This window comes from Myodes glareolus, chromosome 6 (assembly GCF_982192425.1).
Source record: "Myodes glareolus chromosome 6, mMyoGla1.1, whole genome shotgun sequence".
Classification (NCBI taxonomy): Eukaryota; Metazoa; Chordata; class Mammalia; order Rodentia; family Cricetidae; genus Myodes; species Myodes glareolus.
The window spans coordinates 85,333,745-85,355,618 of NC_142031.1; the positions used below are offsets into that span (position 1 = coordinate 85,333,745).

At 44.5% G+C, this 21,874-nt stretch overlaps 1 protein-coding gene across 1 annotated transcript in view; it reads right to left on the reverse strand.

Moving 5' to 3' along the window:
- Nucleotides 1–20,760, reverse strand: part of Slc3a1 (solute carrier family 3 member 1) — a 31,885-nt gene extending 11,125 nt beyond the window's left edge. The window contains exons 1-5 of the mRNA XM_087907292.1: nucleotides 20,249–20,760; nucleotides 15,130–15,309; nucleotides 14,762–14,916; nucleotides 11,467–11,592; nucleotides 3,094–3,213 (exon numbers count right to left, since the gene is read on the reverse strand). Coding sequence (XP_087763418.1) covers nucleotides 3,094–3,213; nucleotides 11,467–11,592; nucleotides 14,762–14,916; nucleotides 15,130–15,309; nucleotides 20,249–20,675 — 1,008 coding nt within the window. The 5' untranslated portion in view covers nucleotides 20,676–20,760. The remainder of the gene's footprint in view (nucleotides 1–3,093; nucleotides 3,214–11,466; nucleotides 11,593–14,761; nucleotides 14,917–15,129; nucleotides 15,310–20,248) is intronic.
- Nucleotides 20,761–21,874: the final 1,114 nt, after the last annotated feature.

Consider the following 21,874-nt stretch of genomic DNA (forward strand, 5'->3'; position numbering starts at 1 on the left):
ACTTGCTCAGTGGTGGTCATAGAAACCTCAGTGCACAAGAGCTGAGGGTGGTGGATACCCACGATCCTTAATATTGCACGGGCTCTTACATCTGTGACTTTAAAAATCTAGTGAACAGTAAGCATTTCTCTATCACCCATTTTAGTAAACTAAATCTTACCAATACCAAAACTTTAATTACAAAACACCTCTAAAGATAATTGCTTGAATGCTTCAGACATTCTTGATGAAGACAGAACTTGTAAACCTTTACTCCCAGCACTGGGAGGCAGAGGCAGGTGAATCTCTGTGAGTTCAAGGCCAGCTTGGTCTATAGAGTTCCAGACCAGTCAGGGCTACACAGAGAAACCCTATCTTGGAAAAAACCAAAATAGAGCTTGTTGCACATCTATACTGTATCTGCTTACAAAAATATCAATATTTAATTTTGTTTCTTTGCCATCTCCATCCCTCATGATTACTATTAACCTTTTTTGAGGTTCCAGTGATGGTTGGTCATAGTCATTCCTGTGTTTCCCTAGGAGTAGAAGAATCAAAAGACTACAGCTCACATGCACTACGGTCCTGGGTTGGACACAGACTGGCTGGGCCGTTCCAACCTGATGTGCTGCCTGTCAGTGAGCTCTCTTGAGTAGGTCACTTCACCTATAAAAGTGAAAGGGTTTGGCTTTGGGGGGGGGGCGTCAATCCTGGGTGTCTTCCTAAAATTGCTTGTTCTTCAGATTCTGAAGTCGCTTTGCAGACATATCATATCACATTACCATCAGCAAGGCGACTCCAAGATTTCTTCAAGAAGCTAGTATTCTCTGAGAAAGCAGGCTAACACTGCTTGTGGTCTTCATTTTTCTGTCTTACCAGACGTTATGAGCAAAAATAGTCATAGTAATGATAACAACAACAATAATGGGCTTAATTATAACCTTTGTTTCATGACACTGTCTCACATTTAATTAATTGTTCTTTAATTAGGTATGTAGATGAGTAGTTAGGTAAGTAGGTAATTAGTTAATTAGGTAGGTGAATAGTTAGGTAGGTGAGTAGTTAATTAGGTAGGTGAATAGTTAGGTAGGTGAGTGCTATGGGACAATGGTCTGTACCTTGTCGCTTGTATTTTAAATAAACAATGATTGGCCAGTAGCCAGGCAGGAAGTAGAGGCAGGGTGACCAGGCAGGAAGTAGAGGTAGGGCAATGAGAATTCTGGGAAGAGGGAAGTTGCTGTATGCAGTCTTCACCTAGACACAAAGAAAACTAGACACAGAGGAAGCAATATGTGACTGTCTCGCCAAAAAAGGCACCAAGCCATGTGGCTAACACAGACAAGAATTATGGGCTAATAAAGCCTGAGCTACTAGGCCAATCAGTTTATAATTAATGTAGACCTCTGTGTGATTTCTTTGGGACTTAATGACTGTGGGAACCGGGCAGGACAGAAACCTCAGTCAACAGAATGGCGCTCAAACAGGGACTAAACGGATGGAGGACTAGGCGGGACAGAAAAACCAATCAAGAGGTGAGTAGTTAGGTAGGTAGATGAGTAGTAAACTAGGTAGGTGAGTAGTAAGGTAGGTAAGTAAGTAGTTAATTAGGTAGGTGAGTAGTTAGGTAGGTAATTGAGTAGTTAGGTAGATAGGTAAGTAGGTAGGTAGGTAGGAAGGTAGGTAGGTAGGTAAGTGAGTAGTTAATTAGGTAGGTAGGTGAGTAGTTAGGTAAGTAGTTAATTAGGTAGGGAAGTGAGTAGCTAGGTAAGTAAGTAGTTAATTAGGTAGGTAGGTGAGTAGTTAGGTATGTAGGTAGTTGATTTATTTAATGAAGTGATAAGAATACATAAATTGGCTCAGGACAAAAGGTAGAAGCTTCATAACAAAATATCCATGTGCAATCCATTTTACATAATTGGCTTCATTAAGAGCATCATACTATACATAAAATTTTAGATTTTTTTCAACCGCACAAAGTACTGCTAAGATTCATCTAGACTGCAGCATAGTGTTGCAATTTGTAATTGTAATTTGGTTAATATAACATTGTATCCTATAACATACAATACTCCAATATTTTATAGTATGTGTTGGAACTACTGTCTACTTGGTCATAAAAACTAGGGCAACTATAGAAGAGAGGTCAACCAGAGGAATAAGGTAGCATGTGGACTCCACATGGCATGGCATGGGGTCGAGGTAAGAATCAATAGTGTAGCCCCAGGTTCTGTAATGAGGTAGACTTTGTTTGGGATTCTATTATCAACCTCTATAATCCTGAATCCCGAGGCTCACTAAACAGAAATCTTGAAGCCTCTCTCATTCCAATCTTCAGAGACTTAGATGAAACATCCGGCACTAATTCCCTCTGTTCTGACTGTGACCTTTGTTCAATAGGAAAGTCCCAGGAAATTGAGGCCTCTACCTTTGAGCCTAAGTAAAATGAAAAAAAAAAAAAAGGTCTCAGTGAGCAAACTGTCCTTCATTCAGTAGAGTTCTGTTAGTCCATATTGTGGCCCCAACACCCTCAGTGAGGAAGGATTCTCAAGCAACCCCTTGCTCTGTAAAGAACCAGTGGAAAAAGCCACCCAGGAGCACGCATTAGAAAGGTAATACTTCAAAGTACTTCCTGTAGGTAGGATTGGTTCATCCTTATAACTGGCATCTTAGATTAGAACAGAAAGTACGGGGCTGGAGAGACTGCTCCCTGCTCTTGCAGCAGACATAAGTAGCTTCTAGCACTCATGCAGTTAACCCCAGGGGGGCCCCACACCCTCTTCTAGATTTTGCGGGCACCTGTACTCACATGCACACACCTATACTTAAACACACATATACACATAATTTCCAAAATATCAAAAATTTTAAATTTTAGGCTGGAGAAATGGCTCAGAGGAGTCCTGAGTTCAATTCCCAGCACCCACATGGTGGCTCACAACCATCTAGAATGAGATCTTGGTGCCCTCTTCTGGCCTGCAGGAATACATGCCAGCAGAACACTGTAGACATAATAAATAAATAATTTTTTTAAAAAAATTTAAATTTTAAAAACAGAAAACATTCTGATAACATTTCAGATGAAGTAAAGAGAGAAAGTTTAAAATAAGACCTTACCGGAATTTGGGATGTATTTACTTGGATTTCGTTTCTCAGGTCCTTCGCTTCCAGAAGAAATTTAACCGCATTGAAACTAAAGCCATCAACACCCTTCGATAGCCAGAACTGTATTATTTCCTGAACGTGGAGAAGCAAAGTGCGTGGTTACTCCAAACTCTCGCCAGAACATTAGCAGAGGCTCTGTGTATGGGTGGCCACCAAAATTGTTCCCACATACAAAACATATTACCACACACACAACTTCACTCTCTCAATTCTGAAACTGCTTCTCTCAGTGCCACAGGCTGGGTTTGGTAAAAGAGCATTCCAGGCAGAGAACAGCTATGGAAACCTTGCTGGGTTCCCGGGACAATTCTTAAAAAGGGGGGTGGGGGTGGGGTGGGTAGCTGCCAGGCAGTAGTGGTGCACGCCTGCCTTTAATCCTAGCACTCGGAAGGCAGAGGCAGGCGGATCTCTGAATTCGAGGCCAGTCTGAGGGTGAGTTCCAGGGCAGCCACGGATACACGAAGAAATCTGTCTTAAAAAAAAAATCTAAATAAATAAATAAAAAAGATGACATACCTAAAAGTGTATAGGCAAGTGGGAAAGCAGTAGAAAATGAAGTATTGGTGCATGCTGGGACATACCTGAATCTTAGAAGCATTTTGCTAAATACAAGGAATAAATGTTGAATTATATCTCTTATATAAAAGGTCTACAATAGGCAAATTCATAGAGAGAGAAAGGGAGACTGGTTCAAAGATGATGGGACATGATGGACAATGATGGCTGAAGTGGACAGTGAGCAAGTGAAGACAAGGGAGCAGGTCCGCGTGTGCTCGGGGAGACATGGAAGAGCTGCGGGTGGAGTCGGTTAACTAGCGCCTGGGTTGAGGAGCTCAACAGAGAGACGCCACACACACCAAATCTGCTGGGCACACGAAGGCCCCTGGCTTGTAAAAGGGGCTCTCAGAAGATTCTGGACCAACTCACTAAGATGAAATCTAAACTTCGGACCGAGTTCTTTCTGCACTGCTGCCCTGGACCCTCCTCACCTCCACTTCCTTGTTTGATGCCGCCAATTTTTACAAGCTTCAGAGGCTAGGTTCAGCCCCTGCTTTGTCTGACAAACGAACACTGGTCAGATCAGGGCACGTATATCTGTAAGCCATCCAAGCTTTGACAAGCTGTGGGGACACCTTATTCTGCCTGTTACTGTAAACATTAAACATGGGAGTGCTGATTTTCCAGACTACAGCTACTTATTTTCTTAATGAGCTCCTCATTCCCTTCAGAATCTAGCCATGGCTAAATATTAACCTCCGTTAAAGAAAGAGAAATGCGGGCTGGAGAGATGACTCAGCAGTTAAGAGCACATGCTATTCTTGCCGAGGATCTGAGTTCACTTTCCAGCGCCCATGCCGGGAGGGTCACAACTGCCTTGTAACTCCAACTCTTGGCCACCAGGGGCACCTGCACTCGAGTGTATATACCCACATAAGAAAAATTAAGTCTAAGAAACAGAATGAGAACAGATTCAACGCAATGCCCATCAGAATCCCAGCAAAATTCTTCAAAGACCTCAAAAGAATGAGGACATCAGTGTGGTGATTTCTCAGAAAATTAGGAAATAACCTTCCTCAAGACCCAGTAATACCACTTTTGGGTATATATCCAAAGGATGCTCAATCATGCCACAAGGACATGTGTTCAACTGTTCATAGCAGCTTTGTTTGTCATAACCAGAACCTGGAAACAACCTAAATGCCCCTCGATCGAAGAATGGATAAGAAAAATGTACATTTACACAACGGAGTACTACACAGGAGAAAAAATAACGACAGCTTGAATTTTGCAGGAAAAAAGATGGAGCTATAAAACATTATTTTGAGTGAGGTAACCCAGACACAGAAAGACACTTATCACATGCACTCACTCATAGGTGGTTTTTAAACATAAAGCAAAGAAAGCCTGCCTACAAACCATAATCCCAGAGAACTTAGACAACAATGAGGACACTAAGAGAGACTTACTTAGATCTAATCTACATGGGAAGTAGAAAGTAGAAAAAGACAAAATCTCCTGAGTAAATTAGAAGCATGGGGACCTTGGGAAAGGATTAAAGGGAGAGGGGAGAGGCAGGGAGGAGAGCAGAGAAAAATATAGAGCTCAATAAATATCCAGAAAGAAAGAAAGAAAGAAAGAAAGAAAGAGAGAGAGGGAGGGAGGGAGGGAGGGAGGGAGGGAGGGAGGGAGGGAGGGAGGAAGGAAGGAAGGAAAGAAAGAAAGAAAGAAAGAAAGAAAGAAAGAAAGAAAGAAAGAAAGAAAGAAAGAGAAGTGAGTGCCCTGGAGCCCCTGTAAGTATCACCGTATGTATATCCTTGTTCATGAGATGTTCTTGAGAGTGTTTGTTTGAAGTGCTGGGGATGAAGCCCAGGACTCCAGGATGTTAGGAAAGTGCTCAGCCTCTGAGCTGCACACCCAGCCCTGAGGAGACCTTGAAGAGCTGAAGTTTAACCCATACAACCCAAAGCTTGATCTTAAGAAGCACTTCCCACACGTCATTACTCTCTCAGTCGGGTGAGAAGGTGACTCTGGATTGTAATTCTTAACCTCTTGCTCCAGTTAAGCTCTCCAGGGTATTGGACAGAAAAATGGGCACAGTGCCTGGTTCTGCCTGGTTGGGTGAGCCAGAGTTGGGGACACTGGGGACAGTACACTGTGTCCTTGACTCTTGGCGACCATGATACCACACTGTCCTGATTTTCCACTGGGCATCGTTTCTCTTCTAACACATCACCACTCTGAGCAACTGAGGCAACCAACACTCCTGATACCCAGATCTAGGATGCTGACCATGAAGGGGTTGCTTTTGTGTTTCGTGGCTGGTTGGTTTTTGGAGACAGGGTTTCATTCTGTATTCAAGGCTCACCTCCAACTCACTCTGTTCCCTAAGCTAACCTTGATCTTTTTTAAGATCGCTGAAGTTACTGGAGCCATTTACCTAGATAGTCGAATGTGGGAAACACAGTTGATCTACTCTTTTCTTTTTAAAGATTTATTTATGTATTTTTTTGTATATGTGTTTTGTCTGTATATATGTCTACACACCAGAAAGGGCATCAGATCCCGTGGAACTACAGTAACAAACAATTGTGCACTGCCATGTCAGTGCTGGGAATTGAACCCGGGTCCTCTGGAAGAACAGTCAGTGTTCTTAACCACTGACTAATCTCTCCAGCCCCCTTACTTAGCTTTTAATACCTCACTTGGTTTGTAGTTCCTTCTACAGACCTTTAAAAGGTGTGATCATTGCAATTAATCATTTATTTTCTGACAATATCCTTTTATTGACTATTTTAAACTGTACATATAAATATATATATAAAGTACCACTGTCCTAAATGCTTTACAGAGATTAATTCATTTACCTTCAAATCCCACGAGCAAGGCAACATTACTGTTCCTATGCTACGAACGAGGAAATAGGCTGAGGGAGATCGAGTACCTAGACCAAGGCCCTAAGCTTAGTAAGTGGTGGAGCTAGAACTGAAGGCATGTGTACCCCTTACCTGTTACATTGGCTCCATTCTTGACATTTAAACTTTGTTTGTTATTATGGGGAAGGCATGTGCATGCCACAACTTGGAAGTGGGGGTGAGAGGACAACTTTATGGAGTCAATTCTGTCTTTTCATCCTTGTATGGGGTCTTGGGGCTGGAACTCAAATTTCCTGGCGAGCACTTTCACCTGCTGAGACATCTCACCAGTGCCCTCATTCTTTGTTTGTTTTGTTTTGTTTTTGTTTGTTTGTTTGTTTTTTGAGACAGGGTTTCTCTGTGTAGCTTTGGATCCTGTCCTGGAACTTGCTCTGTAGACCAGGACTGGTGTTGAACTCACAGAGATCCACACCCAGGGTCTCACTCGGGTCCCTTGTTCTCAGCTGGCCTGCTCATGTCACTGATACCTGCCTGAGTTCTGGAGACACTGATCCTATGTCAACAAATACATTTTTATCTCTGGAGCACACTTTTCCCTGACACCGGTGTCCAGTGGATACTCGGGTTCCTCCCAGAGAGCTCTGATGTGCAGAACTGACATGCCCCACCTTTTCATCTCCCATTTCAGAACATGGAAGCAATGCCCTCCCAACCAAGGGTAACAGTCTGCAACCTAGGTCCTACTAGACTCCTCTCAAAATCCCGGTGATTGTCTGACCACCTCCATCTACCTTTGCAGGCTCAAGTCTACCGGAATTCCTCTCCGGGCTACTGCACTTTGAATTTAGTCTCCAAAGTTGCCCTCCACCCATTTCTTCTCTAAAACCAGATTGTTTGAGAATGCAATCAGAACCATTTCCCTGCCTCAAATTTGGACTCAGGTTCTTGCCAGGACTTTTGGGGTTGCTCATAACTTGATCACTGGGTGACTTAGTTTCATTGAGTCACATGTCCTGCCACGTACATCACATCCTAGCCATACAGGTTAACTGCCAGCACCTAAGATTACATGACTTTTCCTCTGCTTGAACTCCATTCCCCCTCCCCCAACCCCACCGAAATGCCTCATTGGGCTTATTCCAGTCCAATCACTGAGCGCCACTGCCTTCTTGCAATTCCCTGCCCCAATCTTGCCTGCTCCATGTCCAGTTTGGGAATCTGCTTGCCCACTTCCTTCTGCCATGACAATCAGCATGCTTTGCTGCGGTTTCTATTCTATTGCCTACCTCTCCTCTAGAATACAAATGCTTGACAGCTATAACATGTCTATCTTCCAACCACCATTTCCTAGCCCACAGCCAACACACCACATACACACACCATCAGATGAGACCACCATCTCCTAGCTCACAGACAACACACCACACCATCAGATAAGAACACCATGTCCTAGCTCACAGACAACACACCATACCATCAGATGCAAGCACAAACAGAATGAAGCACCTGGCACACAGGCGTGCAATATTATGCTATATTATTGATAAGTCATGGGGCTGGCATTTAAAGCAGGTAGTGAGTGAACTGTATTTTGAATTGTGGTGCTTATCTCCAGCAGTCCTGTGCTTACTAGGAGCAGGGCAGAGTCCACACTTAGTTATGGGCTCTAATATCGAGCAGGGAGCGTCTCTCGGCTTTTCACTGGCAGCTAAGAGCTATTTCCTCACTCCAGGGCTCAGCCCTCCCATATCACTCTGAGCTCAGACAGAGGCAAGAAGACCGGGAGTCTCGTGCCAAGGGCCCTGGCTATCCCACTGGGTCACTGTAACCTGCTCTGGTTCCTCATCTAAAAGGGGGAGGGGATTGATTTGGAAGGTAGAAAGAAACCAGAGTGATTGGAAGTATAAAAAATCCTGCTATCTAATATAAGTCACTACTATCTAATAGAAGCGCCTCGGGGCCTTCTAACTTCTCCAGGGGAAAGCTCTCAGAGTCTGAGTTCCCAGCAGTGGGAAGGGAAGAAACTGAGTAGGAAGACCCCTCCCCTGTGTACCAGGCTGCTAAGGGGATGGCAGCTGCTGGCAGCTAGGGGAGAAGGCTCAGGCTTCAGAAGGTCAAGTCGCTATAGGAACAACAGTCCATTCAGACGCCTCCTTGCTACTAACCATCTAAGGTGCAAATTATTAACCTGCTCAGCTCCACCCCACAGATAAACCCTGCATGTGGGGGAGCAGAGGGTGTCAGGAGAGCCGTCTGAGAAAGGTCAGTGCAGCAGCCTCTCTCACCTCAGCGTCTCGACATGTCTTATTTACTCCTCATAGAGAATCTTGACTTGCCTTCCAAATAATATTTAACTTCTGGATAGCGTAGTAATGGCCCAGACCAGGGCAGGAGAGGAGACTTTCATTCTAGGGGGTTAGTTAGTAAGAATTCTTTTCACCTGGATGCTTGCAAGAGAGCAGTCATCAAGTTAGTCAAAGAATCATTAAATACAGCTACAAGCACATTGTGTCAAAATATGCAACACTTGTTTAAACATCTCCAGATGGTCCATCACTGTTCCAGGGCCCGAAGAGTCCACTGCCTGTTCAACTTGACATATTTATTAATTTCTAACTGAAGATTGCAAGTAAAGAGAAGCACACAGAGAGAAATGGTGCCACAACACAGGACCAGGGATGCAATAGGGATGGTGAACTCCAGTCCCCAAACCTAGGTTTGAATCCTACTCCTGTCTCCCAAGAAACAGCACTTTACCTTCGGGAGGCTCCTTCTCTGTGATCCCGTAAGAGCATCAACAGAGCCTGGTAAATTACCTGTCACATAGTGACTAGGAAGCATGGGCAGGGCGAGGGATGTCTCAGTGAACTTTGGTAACGGAGGAGCATCTATAAGACCAAGATTAAAACCAGCCCTTAGCCTGCTGACTCTAACTACCTCCTCCCAAGCTCACTGGAGTAAGAGTGCCCTGACTCAAGATGCACACTTCTAAAACAGACTCCCAAGCAATTCACTGAGACCTCACAGGTGCAAACATGGTCTTAAGTCTGAGGACTCCACAGGAACAAACATCTAAAAGGGAAGGCAGACACTAGAGTGGGGCGGGGGTAGCTCAGCGGCAAAGGACTTGTCTAGATTGAGAAAAACTAGAAAGAATGAAGAAAGAAAAGAAGAAGGATGGAAGGGAGAGAGGGAGGGAAAGAGGAAGGAGGGAAAAGAAAACAGAAAGACCTTTTTTCTGAAACTATAAAACATTGTAGAAATGAATTGGAGGGCATTTAAACAAATGGAAAGGCACAGCATGCTCACCGATCGGAAGGTCTAATATGATGATGGCAATGTGCCTCCAGATGTGCTACAGGCTTGATGTAGTTTCTATGAAAATGCCAGTACACTTCTTTGCACAACTGAGACACAGCTGCAAGAATTCATATGGAAATGCAAAGAACTCAGAACAGTCACTTGATATCCAAAACAAGGTTTAATTCATATTTATTTATTTGTTTGTTCATTAGGGCCTTGCTTTGTAGCTCTGGCTGTCCTGGAACTCACTATATAGATCAGGCTGATTTTTGAATTCTCAGAGATCCTCCTGCCTCCATCTCAAGGCAATCACCATGCCTGGCACACAGGCACTTTTTGTTTTCAAAACTTCCTACAAAGTTACAGTAGCCAGACAGTGATCCTGGCATAGAAAATGGTGTATAGAAAGACAGAACAGAATTAAGGGCCCAGAAAGAAACCCAAGCTTTTATGGACAGTTGGCTTTCTACAAGAGCTGCCCACAGCTTTCTAGTCTGTCCTGTCTCCTCCCTACCTGCATCCCCCTAGCACTACCCAACTCTCCTAAATTCCCACCCACTCCACCCACAGCAGTATCGAGAGTGGGAACACGGGTCTATTCCCTGAGCTGAGAATAAGGAGTTCACTGAGGTGAGCAGGAGCCCTCCCATCCCGGAGTCACAGAGGGGCCTTCAGTGACTCAGCATGCACCTTGCAGATCTGACGTCTGGCTCCCCGCTTCTCACCCTTCAGTCTTGCCAGCTTGTAAGTGGGGCTGCCAGTTAACTTACAGGACACCAAGTTAAATTTTAATTTCAAGTAACCAACAGATGTTTCTTGGTAGACATATTCCCCCAAATTACAAAATTCAATATCTAAAATTTAAAATTCAACTTGAGGTTTTTGCACACACACACACACACACACACACACGCCCCTGGGACTCTCATTCCCTAGACTCCATTTAAATTGCTCCATCTCTCAATTCAGCAGCATCTTTCCCAAGGGTTCCCCTTTATTTGGAAGAGCAAGCTTCTTCTGGTACAGCACTGCCCCTTCCCTGAGATAACATTCAGCACCATTTGAAGTACCATGCATGCATTGATGTCATTGTCCCCTTGGTGTCCCAGAGACCAGCTGAGAGATGAACTTTTATACCCACTGTCAAATTCTCAATGCTCAGGATAGGCCTGGCACACAGCCAGCGATATGCCAGTATTTTCTGAGCAAATGCAGAAGTACTAAGCATCTCATCTTGTGAACAAATGCAGTATCGCTAGAAACTGTTTCACAGGTTGAGGATCTGAGACCAGAAAATGGCAAATAATTCACCCAGAGGCCCATTGCACATGTAGGAACCAGCCCCCAAAGCCTGCGTTCCCACCCCCTATCCTCCCCCATCCCCAGACCCCTCACCCCCAACACACTAGCCAATTGCCTCAGGTCAAAGACCACCTCCAGGTTAGGTCCCCTGTTGTTTACATTATTCTGCCTTAGATGAAGAAAGGAGTCACCAACACACGTAAATGTTTGCATTTGACACCTTAACCTGAGAATTTAGTGACACATCTTGATTTTGCCCACAAAGAAGTTCATTCAACAGTGAGTGTCTGAAAGAACCACTTAGCTTCCCACTAGTGGAAAAGTCTGTGTGGGTGTCTGCACTCACCTTTATTTCTTCTTGAACAGCAGGATTTCGGAAATTTAAATCAGGTTGCTCTTTCAAAAACTGGTGATAATAACATTGCTTTCGTACGTCGTCAAAGTGCCAACTGGAGTTCCCATAGACACTCAGCTAGCAAACAAGGAAAGGAGGGCATCATTATCTCACTCACCCCTACACTGCCCTTGTCCACAAAGATGTGGCTTTGCCATCCCAGGCCCACGAGGCAGTGTATAAATCCTAGGGGTTGTCTTTCCAGGGAGAATCCCAAACTTTACCCTAATGCTCGACAAAGTGGTTATGAAGTACTTAATCAAGTAGACACCATTCGTCACAAACCACAACGCCAGCTAGTGCTCTCAAGCTCAGGACAAGACCGACTTAAGGAACAGCCATTCCTAACATATTTTCTTGAATCTGTTGCTCAGGCTCAAGACACCTGCATGTGAAGCCAATTATGGAGAAAGAAAGCCTATATTGGGCTTGGGACATGAAGTCAGGAGTTTGTATTGGACACAGTCACTTAAAACTCTCCTAGTCTTCTGGAATAAAAGTCTGGGGACTTCAAGCACCAGGACTCAGATGTGTCTGACAGTAAGACTTCTTTCTAGAAGGGATCAGGGACATGACTGCATGTTGAGTTGGAGAGATGGCTCAGAAGTTAACATCACTGGCTACTCTTCCAGAGGTCCTGAGTTCAATTCCCAGCATCCACATGGTGGCTCACAATCATCTCTAATGAGATCTGGTGTGCAGGAAGACATGCAGACAGAGCAGTCATACATGATGCTTTATTTACATGTATGTCTGCACCGCATGTGTGTCTGGGGCAGGAGCTGTAAGCTGCCATGGTTGTGAGCTGTCCTGGGATGCTGGGACTCGAACCTAGGTCTCTGGAAGAGCAGCCGGTGCTCTTGACAATGGAACAATCTCTCCAGCCCCCATTCCATTGCTGAGTAGTAATGTTCCATATTCATATATAAGCACGCATCTATTTGTATGTGCTAAGTTTTTAATGTGAGCTGCCGTGTGGGTGCTGGGAACAGAACCTGGGTTCTCTGGAAGAGCAACCAGTGCTCTCACCACTGAGCCACCTCTCCAGGATGTTAACTTTTTACATTAGAAAGTCAACCTCACCTACAAGAGAAAAACTGATGGAAGGGTGGAAAAAGTGGTAGAAAAAGAAGCAACTGTCAAGTGCTGTAGTCAAGAGAGAGTTTGGGCTGATGTGTGAGTGGTAAGTTTTAAAGGCAGCCTGTGGGGTTGCACTAGATATGACCTCTGTGACCTCACTCTGTCTATGTGCAACACAGGAACTAAAATCTAATTTGTACAATTTGATGGGTAGACATGATGAATTGATGAATGTAGACCCTGAATAGACAGCCTGCACACAATAAGCTTAATAAATGCTTGATGGCCTTTTATTTTAACAAGGAGTTAATTTGGAGGTGGGTTGGTTAACACAGTAGACATGCCAGGATGTGCAGATGGCCGGCCATGGGCTGCACAGTGGCATTATGCACTTGGCGGATGGGGGGTTACAGAGCGGTCACATAGTTAGTCATGAAGCCTGCAGACTCTGGGTGGGTGTAGGCTGAAATTTGGTGTCCAAGGACCAGCAGAGAAGGTCAGGGTGAAAGTGCAGGGGCTCTAGTGTGGCACAAAAATCAAGAATAAATGACTTTGAAGAAAGCAAGAGAGACACAGACCTGAGCGGGAGGACCATGCCTGAGGTGAGAGGCAGCCAGCCTGCTGGACTATAGAGTGCCTAGCAAACCTGACTTTCAGGGCCAGTACATAGTGTCCCAGCAGAGCCAGTAGAGCCAGTCTTCAGGGTCACTGTGTGGGCTGATTACAAGACCCTGCCATACATCAAAAAATGGAGCAGGTGCTCCATTCTCATTTAAAAATAGAGAATTGACATGCAACGACTCTCACACATCGTCTTTTCTATTTCATGAGCTCTCTGTATTAATCTTACCACCTAACACAATGGAAGAGTTTAACTGTCGCTAGACTACTGCATTTTCAGGATTAATGATCAGCTAACTGTCTGTAGCCAGTTCGGTTCCTTTGCAGTGTTTCATCAAATATAAATATTTTTTTATTTGCAGTAGGTTGAATATGAAAATCTAAAACCTAGCCTAGCTGGACAGTGATGGCATATGCCTTTAATTCTAGCACTCGGGAGGCAGAGGCAGGCAGATCTCTGTGAGTTCGAGGCCAGCCTGGTCTACAAGAGCTAGTTCCAGGACAGGCTCTGGAGCTACAGTGAAACCCTGTATTGAAAAGAAAGAAAGAAAGACAGACAGAAAGAAAGAAAGACAGAAAGAAAGGAAGGAAGGAAGGAAGGAAGGAAGGAAGGAAGGAAGGAAGGAAGGAAGGAAGGAAAAGAAAAAAGAAATTAAAAACTGGCCCATACAATATTTTATGCTAAAAGTTCATTCACTACTCATCTAAAACTCAGGTTTAGATGCATGTACAGGCTCTGATTTGCTAGACCTGGCCTCCTCGACAGGAAGGACCTCATCTGTTGCAGAAGGAGCGAGTGGGAAGAATGACAACTTCTATGCTCTTTGAGCGACATTTGCTGCTAAGAACGCTAGGGTGGGAAGGAGGCAGCAGGGAGTTGAAAGACAAAGAGACCAAGCTGATCACCTGGATTCAGTTACCCTCCCAAGACAAGGTAATGTCACAGGTGGGGGTGATGACACTAGGAAGTTTCTAGAGGCGTAGCACCAAGGTTCAGGAAAGGAGAAAGTGATGACCGTGTTTGCTTATGTTGCTGTCCAGCATGGAGGTCAAAAAGTCAAAGAGGTGCTGGGCAGGGGTGGTACACTTGGGAGGCCAGAGGCAGGCAGAGTTCTTTGAGTTCAAGGCCAGCCTGGTCTACAGAGTGAGTTCTAGGACAATCAGGACTGTTTTATAGAGAAACCCTGTCTTGAAAAATGAAAGAACCACCAAAAATTCAAAGAGGCAAAGGGTCCTGGAGAGTGATAAAAAAACAGCAGGGGGAAAAAAAAAAAGAGACTGTTGTTTTCCTGTTTCCATCCAGGAGCCCCAGAACCTGTGCTGGACCAGGAAGGATGTGCAGGCAAAAGGGAAGAAAATGCTGGTGATGGGAAGACCACTGACCAGAACACACAGCTCAACAATGAAGTCAGAAGACTAACAGCCATTTGGGAAATGTTTTCTATTTCTAAACTACATCCTTTGATGCTTTTCCTTAAAGGGCCCTGCACATAGCTCAGTAAGTCTATTGCTGCCCAATTTCTGTCTGCTCATCGGTCGTCCTTACCCAGTTGTTGGGAGGGATGGTGACCCCATTTTCATGAGTGCAGTTCTGCCAGATGTAGTAATCAGTGTACTTCCCACTCCGGTTCCTACTTGATTGAAACCAAGGATGTTGGTCACTGGTGTGGTTTGGTATGAAATCGATTATTAACTTTAAACCTAATGAATAAAAACATTTCAAACGTTAGGAACAGATCATGTGGGAAGAAGGACAGTCAAGGGGAAGATGGGTAGGTGTGAACCGGAGGCATGATGCTCTCCCCCTGTTTAGAGCATCCCCACACTTCAAGGGGAAGATGGGTAGGTGTAAACCGGGGGCATGATGTTCTCCACCTGTGTGGAGCATCCCCCACACTTCTCATTGCCCTTTACCTTTGTCATGCATGGCCGTGACCAGATCCTCAAAATCTTTCATTGTTCCAAAAATAGGGTCAATCTCTTGGAAGTCCTCAATGCCATATCTGAAATCTTTCAAAGACGATTTGTAGAAGGAACAGACCCAAATGGTTTTTATGTTTAAAGAGGCAATGTAGTCCAGCTTCTCTTGGATACCTGAGCAAAGAGCCAAGGACATGAGCAAATGCTGCTTTGGTTTTTCATTTGTAGCATTAAAAAGAAAATAAGGGGAGATAAAAATGTCTAATGGTCAGAAAGGAAGCCTATTTTCTCACAACCTCCGCCTCATAGGAATAGCACACTGGGTTTTTTGTTGTTGTTGCTGTTGTTGTTGTTTTGTTTTGCTTTTTAAAAAAGATTCTTACTATTTTCAATACTCAGAAAGTTGAATTCATATAATCTTATGAAGAGAGAAAAGGGGATAAGGGAGCTGAAAGTAGAAAACTAAGTCGCTTTAGATTTTTTTCATGACCCATGGGTCCTTTTCATTCTATTCTTCTACATCACCTAAAACTGCCTTTTCTTGGCCTCCCTTCCTTCCTTCCTTCCTTCCTTCCTTCTTCTTTCCTTCTCTCCCTCCTCCTTTTTGTCTGATACAGGGTCCCATTGTATAGCCCTGGCTGTCCTGGAATTCTCTGTGTAGATAGACCAGGCTGGCCTTTAACTCATAGAGATCCGCCTGCCTCTGCCTCCAGAGTGCTAGGATTAGGACTAAAGGAGGGTACCACCACTCTCAAGCTTTCTGAATTTTAGACAGTACTCACACTCACGCCTGTCTATACACAGATAGAAATTGGACGTGATTACTACTGAGCACGTTTGTGCAAATGATCCACTTTGAAAAAGTAAATTTTTTAAAACTTTGTTTTGGGGGAAGGGACTTTATAAGATGAAAATTTCCCCCTTTTTCTTCCGTTTAAAACTATATCAAGGGTCAGTCAGTGGTGGCACACGTCTTTAATCTCAGCACTCGGAAGGCAGAGGTAGGAGAATTTCTGTGAGTTTGAGGCCAGCCTGGTCTACAGAGCTAGTTCCAGAACAGGTTCCAAAGCCACAGAGAAACCCTGTCTTGGAAAACAAAACAAAACAAAATGAAACAAAACAAAAACCTATGTTAAATCATCCTATTATATCCTATTATAATGTTATTTAATAATATCCTATGATAACGTTACTCAATATGTTATTTCCCTCAATATGTAATTTAATAACTGTATTGCTATACATAAATCAAAATTTTTGAAAATAAAAAACAAAATATGTCTAAAATAAAATTTTTCATATGAAAGGCCAAAATATTTGCAATTTTATTGAATTTGAGTAAAATTCAGACAGCAATCTAGTTCTGTGAATAGTATCAATCTCCTAGCATACTTATTTTAAAATTCTTTAATGTCACATATTATGTATAATATACATATATATGTATATATATACACACATACATAAATATACAGTGTGTACACACACCCACACACTCATTTGAAAAAGGATCTCAAGTATACTACCCAGCTGGCTTCCAATTACTTTGTAGCCCAGGATGACCTTAAAATTGTGATTTTTTTGCCTCTGTAACTGATCACAGACACTTACACAGACACACAGACACATAGACACACACACACACGTTCAGCACATATGGTGTTGGGATTACGTACAAGTATGCACCATCATGCCTAGTTTATTCAGCGAAGGAGATCAAATCCAGAGCTAGGCAAGCACTCTCTACCTGAGCTACATTGGTTCGCTCTTGTTTTTTTTGAGACAGGGTTTCTCTGTGTGATAATCCTAGCGGTCCTGGAACTAGCTCTGTAGACTAAGCTGGCCTTGAACTCACAGAGAGCTACTTGTCTCTGCCTCGCGAGTGCTGGGATTAAATATGTACGCCACCATTGCCCAGCGACTGTCATCTTTAAAACCAAGATTGTAGGTGGTTTACAACAAGTGCTGAGCTAGGTGCCAAAGAACTAAGTAACATTTGGTCCCAGATAGTTAGGAAAGCACTTGTCCATACCAAAGCAATTTGCTACATGTGGCTACTGAAGTTATAATATGGCTCATCTGGGTTGAGATGTGCTGGAGGGAACAGAAGGCACAAACCAGATTTTTAAGACATGGTACAAAAAAATTTAAAATATGTCAATAATATTTTATGCTGATATTCTGATACAGAAAAGGCATCGGATTAAACAAAACCTATTATTAAAATCGATTTTACCTTTAAAAACAACAAACCCAAAACCTTGCATAGTGATGCTACAGCAGTGTAAAGAGGCAGGCATGGGTGATGCTGGACTGGAGACGTGCAAGGTGCCTTATGGGCTAGGGTGTTAGCCCTGACCATCTGAGGTCGAGGAGCTGAGGAGGAAAGTCCCGTGCGGGGTCTCGCCAGGTAAGTCTGGGCTCCAGCACAATAAATGAGTAAATAGCTGAGCAAATGGTGAGATCTGTTACATAGAGAAGAGGGATTGACAAAAATATAATGCCGAGGAAGAAGGCAGGTACGTGCCAGTATTTTCCAGGCTTCGTGTTCTATTCCCGGGCGGTCTTTAGAGCGGCTGTCTGAGGGCCTGTCCCCTGTTCACTTAGTAGGAAGGCAGAAGTTCATACCCAGAGGGTCTAGGCTTGCAGCTTAGGCCTATGGAGTTAAGCTGGGAGGACTAGCTACTGTGGTTCTAGTTCATGGTCCTAAACACAGATGTGGGGAGTGGAGCTGGTTTTCTGTGTTTCCCGTGAGCTTTCCTAAAAGTCATACGTAAGCAAGCAGGAGACCAAAGTACAGAGTCACATGAGCCCTGGCAGAAGACATTCTAGAGACACACTTTGAGTACTACCACTGAAACCAGGGTCCCTAAGGAATTAGCGTCCCACCCCCACCCCACCCCCCGAAAAAAAAAAAACAGAAAAAACAAAACAAAACTAAAAAAAACCTCTTGCTGGGAGAAAGGAAAGCCTGAAGCCGGGTGCAGTCACGGGAGAAGCATTTGCTGGAGCACCAGGAAGGACGATGGGTCTGTAGGTCTGTAGAATGATGAGTCAATTACGGACAGAACCACACCTTTGCCAGTACTGCTCAGTTGCACTGGCCTCTTGTCTTCTATTTGAACCTAAGCTTTGCATCAGGAGCTCTGAACATGGACTTCTTCCTGGTGTGGCCTACTGAATCAATCTCCTTTTTTGCTTTCTCTATCGCTCTTTAAATGGCCTGTTGAGAGCGTGGCTGAGCCGGGTTTGTTCGGGCTGACTCCAGTACCGGCGGGGTCTAAGCGGTTCCAGTATAGCAGGCTGTTTATATGTGTTGCCTTTACAGTTGGCTGTCACATTTCAGAGTACCAATAGGCAACTGAAATACTTCCATTTAAAGCAGAAGCAAGCCCAGGGCTGAGGACACAGAAGCAGGAGTGAGGGGAGGAGGGAGGCAGGTGTATGCTCCAGCACAAGGAAGGGAGGGAGGAAAAAGAGAGGACAAGAGAGGAAAGCTAAGGGATGGAGAGACACTAATGGACCGCGGTCCCGGTCCTACACTTGGGGAGGCAGAACAAAACCCCTAAAGTCAACCCCAGGGTGGTTTCTTCAGAGTAACAGAACCCTTGACCTTGAGGATCAGTACCTACGGGGTAACAGGAAGCAGCTCTTCCCCCAAAGAAAAAGCAAAACTGAACACACAAGAACTGACCAGAAACTGCATGCTTGTGGGAACTTGGGAACTACCTAGGAGCAGCCTAGGAGAGGGGCCAGGAGGTAGGAAGTGTGTCCCTGGTTTTATGTTGTCAAATTACGACTTTGCCAAAACTTGGGGGCTATGATGCAGCTGGTGCTCACAGGCAGTGCCAAGGAGGCCATAAACACCCACCGTGCCGGTGGAATGATGGAGGTGTAACCCAGAGACTAACGAAGGCAGTGGCTTCGAGCTGCACCTTGGAGGAGAGATACACTAGTCTCCGACAGTCACAACGCAAGAAGATTGTTTTAGGAGTGAAGAAGGCACTGAGTGTATGGGGAAAGAGGCAGAGAGGGAGGGAGAGGACAAACTGGAAGGGGAGCTATAAAGTCCACCCCCCGAAAAAAAGCTTTCATTAGTTACTAAGAAATCTGGGGGTTTAGAACATGTAGCATTGTAAGACAGATTAAGCCACCCCTTCTCACACTTTATCATATCATCTTGCTGTTTTCTTTAAACAAATCATCATTGTTTAAAAAAAGAAACTTTCTTGCTAGTTTATTTCTTCTTACTGCACCCCGTTTTCATCCATTCTCCCTCCCTCTTTCTCTCTCTCAGTTTCGATTTTTGGGGGAGTGGAGGGAGGAGCCCAGTTTGTCCTTGAACTCATAGCCAATCTTCCTTCCTCCAGCTCCTAAGGTCTGGTATCACAGGCCAGCGGGATAGCACCCGGCCTTTTCACTGTAACAACCATGCTGACTTTACCGATCAATCCACAGTTCACACCCTCTGTCAGGCACAGTTTCAATTTTAATAGCCTGAAGGAACATTGAATTATAAGAATACAAACTTACTTATGAAACATTATTAGTTTAATTTTAAAAATGCAGAATTTTGGTTTTATTTTTCCACTAATATGGGTATTGCTCTAGAGAACCATTTCTTTAGCAGCTAACACATTGTTGGGCCTTCTAGCCTTCTCTTATCTCTCAGGATTGAAACTTCAGAAATCTTTTCCTCCAGGCGACATCACATTTGTATAACATGATGTATTTATCAATAAACTCCCAGCCACACGAGCTATGTCCTATCCCAGCCAGATGAGCTATGTCCTATCCAGGGAAGGCAGTCTCAACAGAAACATGTAGCCACAAAGTCAGAGGTTTTAGGAGGATTAATGAGCGAATGAAGATGTGCATCGCCTTAGTGGTTAAGAGATTAAACCTTTTGGCTCCCAGGCCTTCAGCAAACAGCCTTGCATCCAGGGCAAGGCTTGCCGGCTTCTGGGTGCTGCTTGGATAACCCCAGGGACACGGGTGCCAGTCATCCCGAATGTGATTACCACACAACCCGGCATTAAACGGTTTCAAGGAAACTAGGTGTCGGAGGAACAAACCACCCTCCCCTGGTTGGTTCTGAGCTCCTAACACGCACCTTTCAGGTCTCCATTCCCATCCTTGTTGCTGTCCTTAAAAGATCTCGGGTAGATCTGGTACATGGGACCTGCCTGCCACCAGTCAAGGCATTTTGGAGAGATGGCGATGATGGCTATGGTGGCCCCAATGAGCAGGAACACGGAAACCACGGTGAGCCAGAAGAGAATCTCCCGGGGCACTCGGTAGCGAGCCTGACCCGAGAACTGGAACAGCACCTCCTTAGGCATCCCTGCATAGGGCCTCAAGGCCTTGGGGTGGGACTCCTCTGAAGCAGGGATACTCACGGCGTTGGGCTGTGAGGTGTCCCTGGAGCCTGGGTCTGGGTCCTGCTCTGAGATGTCTTCATTCTGAACAAACCCATTATTCGTTCGACATCCCTTCATACTCATTGGGATGGAGTCTCTGTTGCTTTTATCCTCATCCATGCCTACCCTGTTACCCCTCTTCCCGGTGCTTTCCAGCAGGGACTGAGGTTGAAAGGCTGCTTCCCGAGTGCTGGGGCTTTTTTATGAGCTTTGCATGGTTTATAAATAAACCTGGCTGGACTTTGCCCAGCCAAGGAAGAAAGAGCAAAGGGGGTCGGGGGTAAAAATTATCTTTATACTGGATGGCTGACTCAGCTACAATAACAATACATGCAGCAGGAGGAGACTGGGGAGAAGAGGCAGGGTTCCAAGCACTGTTAAGATGCTACTTGTGTGAGTATCAACTGCCTACAGCAATACTGTTTAGAAAACTACAAAGGTGGAGGTGACACAGAGAGATGGGCAAACAAAATATGAAAAGGATGTGCGGAATATTATTCAACCTGAAATGGGGAACTAAGTCTGACATATACTACAGAATGGATAGAATGTGGGGACATCCTGCTAAGGGAAATGACCACATCAGAAGACAAATGCTGTATGGTTCCACTCATAGAAGGAATCTGTACTCAGAGAAGCAGAAAACAGAACAGTGGTTGGGAGTTTGGGGAGGAATCATGGGAAGTTGTGGAGATGGACAGTGGTGGTGTGGACAAGGCAGGTGTCCTTTACCTCTGAGACATACTGTAAAAAATGGGTATAGTAGTAAAAGTTAAGTCTGTTTTACAGTGTTTGAGAAGAACGTTTTCTTTATCTAGGTATAAAATCATCCTGACTTTTGCAAGGGGAAACTGGCTGCTCTTTTTTGTGTTTCCTACAGTTCCACACAGAAGAGGTCCCAGAGGCAGGCAACCTGCCACTGTGAAGCTTACTTTATCTCAGCTCAGCCGGACTCCAGACAGCCCCTATGTAGGCTAAGCTCCTAGCGTGTGCTCAGCTCAACCTAGCGTGTGCTCAGCTCAACCTTGGCTCCTTTGATCCCTATGACAGCCTTCTTGTAAGCACTTGTGGACGGTGGGGACGGCTTCTGAGCCTTGCAAGTTCAAGTGTATTACTACAGGCAAACAGGCCTTAGCAGTTGTTTAATCATTGACAAGTATAGGACACATTCCCAAGTTCAGGGAAACTGGCGAGAAGAGGAAGTGCTAGCTCCAGGCTCCCAGAGCCTCAAGGAATGAGATCATCAGCTGCAGTCTGAGGGTTCCTCTGATTAGATAGGAAACACTTTTTACATTTTTTAATTCTATTCTTATTGTGTA